This window comes from Excalfactoria chinensis, chromosome 23 (genome assembly GCF_039878825.1).
Source record: "Excalfactoria chinensis isolate bCotChi1 chromosome 23, bCotChi1.hap2, whole genome shotgun sequence".
Taxonomy (NCBI): domain Eukaryota; kingdom Metazoa; phylum Chordata; class Aves; order Galliformes; family Phasianidae; genus Excalfactoria; species Excalfactoria chinensis.
In genome coordinates, this window is record NC_092847.1 from 744,537 (window position 1) to 755,252 (window position 10,716).

At 58.6% G+C, this 10,716-nt stretch overlaps 2 protein-coding genes across 2 annotated transcripts; one reads left to right on the plus strand and one right to left on the minus strand.

Moving 5' to 3' along the window:
- Window positions 1-71: 71 nt before the first annotated feature.
- On the minus strand, window positions 72-3,649 carry LOC140261971 (tetraspanin-18-like). The gene is made up of 8 exons (XM_072355991.1): window positions 3,210-3,649; window positions 2,796-2,889; window positions 2,441-2,635; window positions 1,825-1,899; window positions 1,611-1,709; window positions 1,240-1,419; window positions 964-1,047; window positions 72-565 (listed from the first exon to the last, which is right to left on the minus strand). The coding sequence occupies exons 1-8, from the start codon at window positions 3,332-3,334 to the stop codon at window positions 518-520; spliced, it is 900 nt and encodes a 299-aa protein (XP_072212092.1). The 5' UTR covers window positions 3,335-3,649; the 3' UTR covers window positions 72-517.
- A 199-nt stretch (window positions 3,650-3,848) lies between these two features.
- ADIPOR1 (adiponectin receptor 1) lies at window positions 3,849-10,035 on the plus strand. Its single transcript, XM_072355918.1, has 8 exons — window positions 3,849-3,921; window positions 4,017-4,202; window positions 4,672-4,788; window positions 5,338-5,509; window positions 6,338-6,524; window positions 7,650-7,837; window positions 8,747-8,940; window positions 9,215-10,035. Exons 2-8 carry the CDS (start codon window positions 4,062-4,064, stop codon window positions 9,341-9,343), a joined length of 1,128 nt encoding a protein of 375 aa, XP_072212019.1. The 5' UTR covers window positions 3,849-3,921; window positions 4,017-4,061; the 3' UTR covers window positions 9,344-10,035.
- Window positions 10,036-10,716: the final 681 nt, after the last annotated feature.

Sequence of the window (10,716 nt, forward strand, 5' to 3'; positions counted from 1 at the left end):
CACCATTTAACACAGCTGGGTTGCATCTCCAGGAGCTGGACAGAGAAGAAGATCAGGGGGAGGAAAGGGCTGAGCAAGGACAAAAAGGGCCCAGAGGTGGAGGGGGGACAATACAGAGCAGGGGGGTAATGTGAGGAATGGGTTGGGGTGGAACAGGGATGAGGGGAGGGTGGGGGATGCAGGTATCCTGACCCTGGTGGTAGAGCAGATGAGGAGGTTTTAGAGGCAGGACTCTGTGTGGTCACAGCAGGAGCAAATCTGCTGCTCGGTCTCCTTGTCACACATAGGGGTGTGTGTGTGTGTGTGTTCAGTTCTGAGCCCTGCCCCAGGACAAATGAACCACCTCATCCTTACCCACCCACTGGAGCAGACACAAGACTCAATGAGGCTCCTGGTCCGTACAGCTGGGCTGAGATATGCAAGAAAATCGGCATCTTTGCTTGCTGCTGTTTCCAATGCATTTGGCTCATCTCTGCTGTGCTGCCAGTGGCCTGGAGAGCTGCTCCCAGCATCTTGCTCAGTCAAAGTTGTAGTAAAGGCAAAAGGCGAAGAACATAGCGAAGATCTGGAAGAGAAGGAGGGAAGGAGCAGGTCAGCTCCCTGCCACAGCAGCACCTTGATGGAGAACAAGGCTGAAGGACCACTGTGCTCTGCTCCTGGTCCAGCCAGGCACCACATCTGTGCCCTGCAAGGGGCTGCTCTGTGCTGTGCAGAGGAAACTGCAGAGCAATGCTTCTCTCCAGGCCTTCAGGAGCAAAACAGAGCTCACTCCCTCAGCCCCACCTCACCCACAGTGGGGAGCAGGTTGGCTTTACATCCCTGAGACAGACCTGCTCTGTGGGGGGGGTTGTAACAAAGAGAGGCCTTGGGGGGGAGCAGCCCAAACCCATCTGTGGTCCCAGCATGCACAAAGCACCATCAAACAGAGCACCCAAAGGAGGTGACCCACCGCCTGCTCAGTACCTCAATGCCCAGCACGGCCAAGCTGCACAGCCCGGGAACAGAGATGTACTTCTGCAAGGTCTTGCTGAAGGTGGGGAAGCAGCCCTGGGCAGGAAGGGAGACGATGGAGGCATTCCTTGTGCTTCACAGGGCTGCAGGGAGCTCAGAGACAGAGCGAGGGCCGGGGAGGTTGGGACAAGTTGGGGGGGCAGAGTGGAGGGGCAGCATGAGCTGCGGACTTGGGGGGTCAGCACAGCACAGCGGTGCTCCAGGCAGCAGCTGCCCATGTAGCCCTACCTGCTCATGGATGTAGCCAGGGCTCCTCTCCTGGCACTGCTCCCATCCCAGCAGCTCGCCTGCCTGCAGGAGCCCATCCCGGGCACAGCATGCCCGCGGCCACGGCATTCCTGGGTGCAGCTCCTGGAAATGGGAGCCATTCCCAAAGTCTTCAGGCCCCAAAACGCCACAACAGGAGAACTGAAATAGAAGGGAAACACCATGGACACGCTGTAGGAATGCAGGGACTTTGCTTGGAGGTTGAATAGAGGAAGGGGAAACAGCCCAGCATGAGTCCTGTGGTCCATAAGAACGGCCCCCTGTGGTTACAGTCACTCTGAGCAGCACCCATGGGTGTTCCACATCCCATCGGGGGGCTCCCGGCCACTCACTGTCACCATGAGGGTGTTCCAAGCCATAGAGAAGACCTCAGCACCTTCATCCCCGCAGTAATTCCTTCGCAGCTCTGACAGGAAGAGCTCTGGCCGGATCTATGGGATCAGAGCCACCTGTGAGCACCTGGGGTCAGGTACCAGGTATGGGGACAGGGATGCCTCACACCCACCATCACCCACCCAGAGCCATCAGCTTGAGGGGAAGCCATACCTGCTTCCAGTGCGTCAGGAAGAGCACGGCCCCAACGAGCTGCGTGACAAAGACAAGGCTCACCAGGATGAAGAACTGGAAGGCAGCAGGACAGAAGGGTCAGAAATCACCCTCAGCCCACGTGCAGTTTGCTCCTGCTGCTCCTCCCCTCCTCTGCCACCACCCCTGCCCATGCATGGGGACAGCAGGACAAGAAATGAGCATGCGGTGCATGGGAACAGACCCAGCATCTCTGAGCACCACAGCTGTAAGGCAGAACATGGCAGGGGCTGGGAAGGCAAAGATATTGTGGTGCCTGTGCTCATAAAAGGGTTTCTGGTCCTCAGAACTGAAGGGAAAGGATCGGAAATGCCACGTGGGACAAACCTATAGGAAAAAAGGGAGAAAAGAGGGAGAAAAAAGGGAGAAAAGAGGGAGAAAAGTCCACCCAGTGCTTTAGAAAGGCTTTCAATTCAAAGTCTCAGAAGTTGGAGATTGGATTGGGGAGTTTGTTGAAGGCTGATGGTGCCGGGATGGGGATTCTGGTTCCTCCAGGGGTATCCTGCATCCCACAGCTCCTGCATCCCACAGCTCCTGCATCCCACAGCTCCCTGCATCCCAGTTTCCCCTCACTCACCACCAGCAGCAGCGGCCGGCTCCGTCTTAGCGCCCCGCAGCAGCCCAGGAAGCCCAGCAGTGAGAGGGCGATGCCCACAGCCAGCAGCAGGTAGGCAGCCACACTCAGCACAGGTTTAGCAGCCACGATGTCCTGGAAACCAGCCGGGTCCGCAGCCACCCAGACCCCCACGCTCACCAGGCAGATCCCCCCTGCCTGTGGGACACAGCACGGTCACAGGGGATGGAGCTGGGGTCCCCTCCCTCAGCTGGCTGCCACCGCGAGCATCACATCCCAGCTCTGCATGGATGGCACCGCTCGGCTCCACGGCTCAGAGCACAGCACCCCGCAGCCCTCCGTCCCCAGCAGGACTCACAAACACCAGCACGTTGAAGACGAACATCAGGTACTTCATGCAGCTCAGGACACCCATGGGGACACCGGGGCTCTGCAGGCAGCCACGTTTGTCCCTGCAGAGGGGAGAGCTCAGCTCTGGTCCCCGACAGCTCCAGGCTCCGGGAGGGGTTGAGCTGCTGCTCAGATGCTGCCACAGAAGGGATGGGGGGACCAGAAGTGCCGTCACACCGCCCTGAGCTCCAGGCTCAGCTGTGGGGTGTGAGGAGCGCTCCGTCCATGGGGCAGCAGCCACAGGGAGCCGGGATACACGCGGGGAAGGGATTCAGGCCCCTCCCCACAGCCTGGTGGGCTCCTGACCCCCATTGGGTGACACCCAGAGCCCCAAAACCTCCAGGCTGCCTCCGCTTTCCCACGCTGTGCCCCCATCACTCACCCCGCGGGGACACCGTGCGCACCTCCAAGCACCGCCGGCACCGATTTAATGCCAGAAAGGTCGGAAAATCCCCCCCCCCGGTTCCCAGCCTGGAGCCCGAGGAACCCCGTCCTACAGCCGGGCATGAATCATTGATGGGAACCGGATCCGGCAGCGGGGAGACTCCGGGAGTAATTAAAGCTGGACGGAAAGACGAGCCGGCACCGACCGGCCGGGGGTAACGTGGGCACCGGTTGTGTTCGTCCGCACATGGCAGGGGAGGACTCGACGCCTTTTGGAGCTCAGGGATGGGCAGAGAGCGGGACGGACGGACATGGGACGGACGGACAAGGCTGTGGGTCCCCTCCGGGCCGTGTTGATGCGGTAACAGAACAGCGCTGCGCTCCGCCGCTCCCGGCCGTGGGTCCCGGTGCGCCCCTCCGGCGCTGCCCGCCGCCTGCAACGCCCCGCCCCGCCTGCAGGAGGCAGCAGAGCACGCGACCAGCGAGACGGCGCCGCCGCGCTAGAGCGTCTCCCATCAGCTGGCGGGCTCGGCCAATCGCAGCAGGCGGCTGTGTCGGGGCGGAGAGAGACAGGCAGCAGCTTCAGCCAATCATAGCGCGAGTGCTCCGAGACCCCCAGTCTGGGCGGGGCTTAGAGGCCGGAAGCGGCCCGTTCCCTCAGCGTCGCTTCCGGTGCCGCCGCCGCCGCCCTGCGCGGGATGTAGCGGCCGGTGAGTGTCGGCGCTGCCTCGGGGCGGCCACGGGAGGCGGTTCCGGTTCCGGTCCCGGTCCGGTGTCGTTCACTCCGTTCTTGCTTCCTCCGCAGCGCGGCGGCACAAGGACGCGGACGGAGCCCAGCATCGCCGCCGTCATGGCGTCCCGGAAAGGGGCCGCCGCCGCGCAGGGTAACGGGCTGGGAGCCGCCGGGCGGGACAGAGCGCAGCTGGAGCTGGCGGAGCTGGGGCCGCTGCTGGACGAGAAGGGCGAGCGGGGAGCGGCCGGTACCGGCAGCGTAAGGACACGGAGCGGCAACGGCCGGGATGGGCCCATTGGGGCCGTTCTGCCCAATAGCGGGGATGGCGTCGGTCGGTTCGGAACCGGGACCGGACCGGGATCGTTTCCGGCCTTAATGGTGCCGGGTTCGCTGATAACCCAGCGTTGATCCGTTCTGTGCTCAGACGGTTTGCTCCAAAAACGGATCTTGGCCACACAATGTGCCCCGGGGGCTCCCGGCTCCAGGCTGCGCCCTGGGGGCTCTTTTAGCTTTGGTTGTAAGGGATGAAAATCCCTCGTGGTAAATCCCACCTTGAAACCGGGATCAATCTGGGATTAACCCGCGGGAGACGATTGAACCAGTTGCATAAGGTGGTGAGCGGTGGGTCCTGTCTGACCCCTCGGGAAGGGATGGAGCCCCGGCTGCTCTCTGGGTGCCCGTGTCCCCCATAGGCAGGAATGGTTCCCTCCGGGGTTTCTCTCTCTAGGCTGAAGAGCCGCCGTGCCCAGTGGCCCGTGAGGAAGAGGAGGAGGTGGTCCGTGTGCTGACTCTGCCCCTGCAGGCTCATCACGCCATGGAGAAGATGGAAGAGTTTGTGTATAAGGTGTGGGAGCTTCCTGGGATCCCGGGGGGCAGCTGGAGGTTGTGCTCAGCTCTGCTGGGCCTCGGGAGCAGCACCAGCAGCACCAGCAGCACCAGAAGCACTGTTCGGGCCTGGGAGCTGAGATGCTGCTGGGTGCCACTGCTCAGCACTGGTGCTCGTGGTCACCACGTTTGGCAATGCATGAGACCCTGCACGGTTCTGTGGCCAGCCAGGATTCCTTTTGTGACTAAAACGGGATTCTCCATTGCTGGGAGCAGACACAGTGTGCTGAAGGGTTAAACGCTGTCGATTGTCTGCAGCTCCTTAGGGGATGTGGAAGTGCTGTGCAGGATGTGGGTGGTGTAAGGGATTCCACGGGGTGTTGTGAAAGCCAAAGTTCCTCTCCCAGAGGAGAGTTTCAGGGCCTTTTCAGCCCTGCCTGTAGGCAAGACCTGCAGCTTTTGTTCTGCGTGCAGTTTGAGCTCCCGGGGTGATTCAGCTTGAACCTTTAGGCTGCATCATTGCTGGTGCCAGCCCTGGTGGCCACCAACATGAGTTGGTTTGTTGCAGGTGTGGGAAGGGCGCTGGCGTGTGATCCCCTACGATGTGCTGCCCGACTGGCTGAAGGACAACGATTACCTCCTGCACGGCCACCGACCTCCGATGCCGTCCTTCCGAGCCTGCTTCAAGAGCATCTTCCGAATACACACCGAGACAGGCAACATCTGGACTCACTTGCTAGGTGACTGGGGGCCGTGGGGCTGTGCAGCGCTTCTGTAGGGCTGGAGGTGTGCTGTGCCCCTGTGCTTGAGGCAAGGGGCGGCCTCTGAAGGACAGGTTTGCTCCAAGGGACTTACTTGATGTCCTCTCTGTGCCCACCGCCTTCCTTTTAGGATCACCTTCCTTTTAGGACCAGAACCCCTCTGGTTCTGCATGTGTAGGCAGCTCGGTTGCTGGGGGCTGGAAGCTCCTGGGCTTCTGAGTGAAGGTAGAACAGGGACAGTTCCTCACAGCAGCACTGAGACCTGAGCTCAGTGGTGTCATTTATGCTTTTCAAGAGCCGATGGCCTCATTCAGAAATGGATTGGGAGTGCAAGAGAGGCTCAGCCAGACATTCTACAGAGTTCTGGCCTGCCTGGGGACTCAGAGGCTCAGGGTTTTCAGGAGCTGGCTGTGCTGTGGCCAGACTGCTCCTGCTGCACAGCACTTGAACACTGTAGTTTAGCTGTTCCTGCTCCTGGGATGGAGAAATGTGTCCTGGGCAAAACAGTGTCTCATAAAACCTCTTGAAACCAAGGATGTGTGCAGGCTCTGGCATGCAGAGCACAGCCATGCCTGTGATTGTCCTGGCTCTTTGCTGTACTAAGGAGGCATCTTGTTTGTAAGGCAGAGACCCCCCAGGCATTGATTCTGTGCCAGCCATGCTGGCTTCTTCCCCCCTGTGTCCCTTATTGCTTTCCCTGTGCTGCTGACAGCGTGCTCAGCCTGTCTCAGGGTTCCTCCATCTGTTGTGTTCCCTCGGTCGATGCTGGATGTGCCTGACTGCCCGTTTGCTGTGTGTTTTCTGCAGGTTTTGTGTTGTTCCTCTGCCTGGGGATCCTGACCATGCTGCGGCCCAACATGTACTTCATGGCTCCTCTCCAGGAGAAGGTTGTGTTCGGGATGTTCTTCCTCGGGGCGGTGCTGTGCCTCAGCTTCTCCTGGCTTTTCCACACTGTCTACTGTCACTCAGAGAAGGTCTCAAGGACTTTTTCAAAGTGAGTCAGCACTGGTGTGGTCTCGGGATGTTCTGACTTCTCACAGCACTTCCTCTCCAAGTGCTGCATTCATTAAGGTTTTGTTCTCAGGGGAAGGGAGCGTTCACTGGATGCAGTGTGGGGCTCAGAAGGAGCAGGGTCTGGGATGGCTCTGTCCTGTACCTCAGCACCTTGAGTCTAGCAGCAGCTCTGATATCTGTGGTGAATGGGGCCTGTGAGGACAGGGACCCTGTGGGAACCTGAGAGAATGGCCTCAGTGCCTCTCAGAGCAGCACAGCGAGGAACGGTGCTGGTCTCACTGGGCAGCTGTGGGTCTTCCAGTTTACTGGATGTTTTGAAAGGCTCTGAGTCGGATCCAATTTGAACTGAAACCAAATTGAAAAGCAAAACAAACAGGATTCCCGGCAAAGTGGAAATGCTGGGCAGTGGCCAGTGCTCGCCTCTGAGGTCAGCGTTGCTTTTTAAGTTAAGTTCACATCAGCCTCCATGGCACAGGGAGAGCAGCAGCAAGGCTTTCAACTGAGACCTTGCTCACAGAAGTCTATCAAAGGCATTTACTTGGGTGCTGCTTGCTGGGAAATCCTGCCAATCTCCTATGCACAAACACCAGATCCCATGGGCTCTTATGTCTGGAACAAACTGTGCTGCCTGCCCTGAGCAGGAATGTCCTTGTGTGCTGGGGAGGGTTCCTGCAAGGCTGCTGTGGCAGTGGGAAATGCAGCCGACTGCGTTTCGGTGGTGAAATTGTTCCTGGATCGATAGATTGAAAGCACTTTGCAGGGGAGAGCAATCAAATCCACACGCACAAGGACTAATGCCCACCCCTTGTCATGGTGGTTTGAGCATACAGCATTTCTGTGCTGCTCCTGCATATCCAGCGAGCTGCTGTTTGTTGCACTCTGCCAGCTCAGTTTGCATCCTTGTAAGCCCCAGCTCCTTTCTCCTGTTTCACTTTGCACTGATGAGTCTTGAATCTGTTGTCCAATGCAGTTATACTCATGGGGTGGTGGCTGCCACTCCGTTTGGGTGCAGACAGTCTGCATGGCACCAAGTGCCAAGAGGATGCAGGACAGGGCAGGCTTTGGGGCTCACCTGCGTGTATCTCTCCTTGTGCTCTGGCTGCAGGTTGGATTATTCAGGAATTGCACTGCTGATCATGGGGAGCTTCGTCCCCTGGCTCTACTATTCGTTCTACTGCTCCCCACAGCCAAGACTCATCTACCTCTCCATTGTCTGCGTCTTGGGCATCTCCGCCATCATTGTTGCTCAGTGGGACCGTTTTGCCACCCCCAAGCACCGGCAGACAAGAGCAGGTAGGAGCACTCTGTGTTCACCATGAGTCCCCAGCCGCAGGAAGGAGCCTTGTAGTGCGCTTTGGGAAGAAGCCACTGTGTTGTGCTGATGGTTCTGTGCTAGAGCAGGGCTCCAGGGCACTGCAAAGGGCTCCCAGCACCTGCAGCATTCATTCCCTTGCAGCACCACGCTGTTCTGTAGCAGGGAGGCCTCCTCCCTCCTCTCACTGTGCTGGAGATTTGCATCCTCCACTGAGCAGGGCTGGTCTGAGCTCCTCTTGGCACTCAGCAAGGCTGAGGTTTGGAGCAGGCAGGCAGTGGTTAGAAATAGCCCTATAAGCAGCGGCTGGGCAGCCTGAGGCTGTGCCACACAGAGGTTCATTATCTGGGAAGTGGTTTGGCAGTGTGGAGCTGCAGCTCATCCAGAGAGAGACAGATGCCCTCCTGGTCTCTGCACTGCCATGCCCCTGCTGTCCTGGAGGCTGCAGGGCAGGCCTCTGTGCACACCCATATCGGTGCTGTGTCAAGGAGGCAGGAAACAGGGCTGAGCGCCAGCCCCACCATTACCTACACAGCATTGGTGTGGGTGTGCTGGCACAGATCACAGCTGCCTGCTGTGGGACAGAGCTGCTTTGCTCCTGCAGTGTGAAGCGAGTGGGTGGCAGTGCCAAACCCTGCCTGCTGCTGCTGCAGGGCCACCTTCCTGCTGCCACTACAAACCGCAGCCCTCTGCGCTGGTATCCTGCTGTGTTGCTGTCAGCCCTCTGCTGATCTAATTAAATATGACAGCTGGAAATTCCTACACTGCTGATGAGCACCTTCCCCTGAGCTCCAAGCAGCTTCAACAAACAAATGACTCGGGCAGCAGGGCTGGCAGGGCTGTGCTCCTCACATGTGCTCCCTCTTGCTGAGCTCTCCTCTCTGTTGCAGGTGTCTTTCTGGGGCTGGGGCTGAGCGGTGTGGTGCCCACCATGCACTTCACCATCGCCGAGGGGTTCGTGAAGGCCACCACAGTTGGGCAGATGGGCTGGTTCTTCCTCATGGCTGTGATGTACATCACGGGTGCGGGGCTGTACGCTGCCCGCATTCCAGAGCGCTTCTTCCCGGGCAAGTTCGACATCTGGGTGAGTTGTGTGAGGGGTGACGGGGGGCCTCGTGGGGAGCTGAGAGGCTGCGGGAATTGATGGTAGGGATCTCTGAGATGGAGAGAAGGTGGCTGGGCTCACAGTGCAGGTGATGCTGCCAGGGAGCAAGGAGGGAGGCTCTGCAGTTCTGAGGACAGTCCTTGGGGTGGTGGTGGAGCAGCACGAGGCAGCTGTTCTGTTCCCAGCTGTTCTGTTCCCAGCACTGCTCTGCCTGCTTCCACCCGGCTCAAAGGGCTTTCTTGCTTCCTCGCAGTTCCAGTCACATCAGATCTTCCATGTGCTCGTGGTGGCTGCAGCCTTTGTCCACTTCTATGGCGTGTCCAACCTGCAGGAGTTTCGCTACGGACTCGAAGGGGGGTGCACAGATGACTCTCTCCTCTGAGGGCGCCTGATTTTAGTACAAGCTTCCTAAGTGCTTTTTAAACTCTCTTTGCTAAAATCAAAGGAAGACTCAAAACCGGTTGGGGTTGTTGTTGGATTTGTTATCAATTATACAGTGAACAAAAATTCTTTAGCAAAGTTCCGTCGACCAAATCCTTCCCCCCTTCCCCACGCACTTTGCTGGGGCTGAGGGGAGGCGAGGCCGGCCCTGCGGTGCTGTTAAGGTCTCTCCTCCTCCAAACAGAGTTCTGACTGCAGCACGCTCCAGGCATGCCCATTCCCTCCAGCAAAGGCTGCGGTGCTCCGCTCCCAGCACTGCTGAGCACTCCCTTCCCAAGCACTCGTGTGGCACCAGGCCCAGGGCTGGAGGTTGTACAGACCCCTCCCAGCACAGCTGCCTTCCTGGGGGCAGCTCTGTGGCGCCCGGTGCTGCTGCCCAGGGCACAGGCACAGATTCACGTAACTTAAGTTTTAATTGTCTTTGTTTTTTGTTTGTTTTTTTTTTCTTGACAAAGTAATGTAAACATAAATGAGAGAATATTTAATATTTAATACTAAGCTTTAAGAAGACTTGCTGCCACCGCAGTGTACTCGGCTCCCTCGCTGTCTGTGGTAGTGAAGGAAGGGCAGTGTTTTAGGGGAATGTAGAGCTGCTGTAGCTGATTGAAATAAAGAGGTCAGTAGTTCAGTGTCGTGCTGGTGGTGTTGGTCTCGTTTTTTGGGGCTATGATGGTGATGTGGCTCCTGGGGAGAGCACCCTGAGGAGCGTGTCAGGGACAGCTGTGAGCTGCCTGCAAGCTGCGGTCTCCATCCTGCCCTGAGTGAGGACAGCAGCAAAGCAGGAAGCTTGTGGGTGTTGTGGAGATGACAGGGCAGGAAACCCTTCCCTGGAGGCATGGCGCACTGCAGGGCAGAGGGACCTGCTGCCTTTTCTCCTCGCAACAGCAAGGGGAAGAGAGCTGTCAGTTCACCCTGCAGGGTTCCTGGCCAGCCAGCAAAGACCCTGTAACCCGGTTAGCATGTGGGGAGCAAAGGGCAGCACCTCACAGCAGGGGTTTGCCCTTGTGCAGAGAGAGCTGTGTGAGTGACCGTGTGGCACAGACGGTTATGGGGGATTAGAGGGGAGGGGCTGAGCTGAATAAAGCTCTTCTTGAGCAGCTGAAGCCTGTTGTAACCTCACAACAGGGTGAGGGAGGGGGGTTGCATGGCGGCCCTTCTTGGGGCTGTTTGGATGTGGCCTGGCTTTGGGCCCTGCCAAATGCAAGGCTTAGATAGAGCCCCAGAGCAGGGAGCAGCACGTCCTGCACCACCACCCCCTTGCCCCAGCCCCACCAAAGTCTGCTCCCAGCCAAACAGTGCTGGGAGAGATCACAC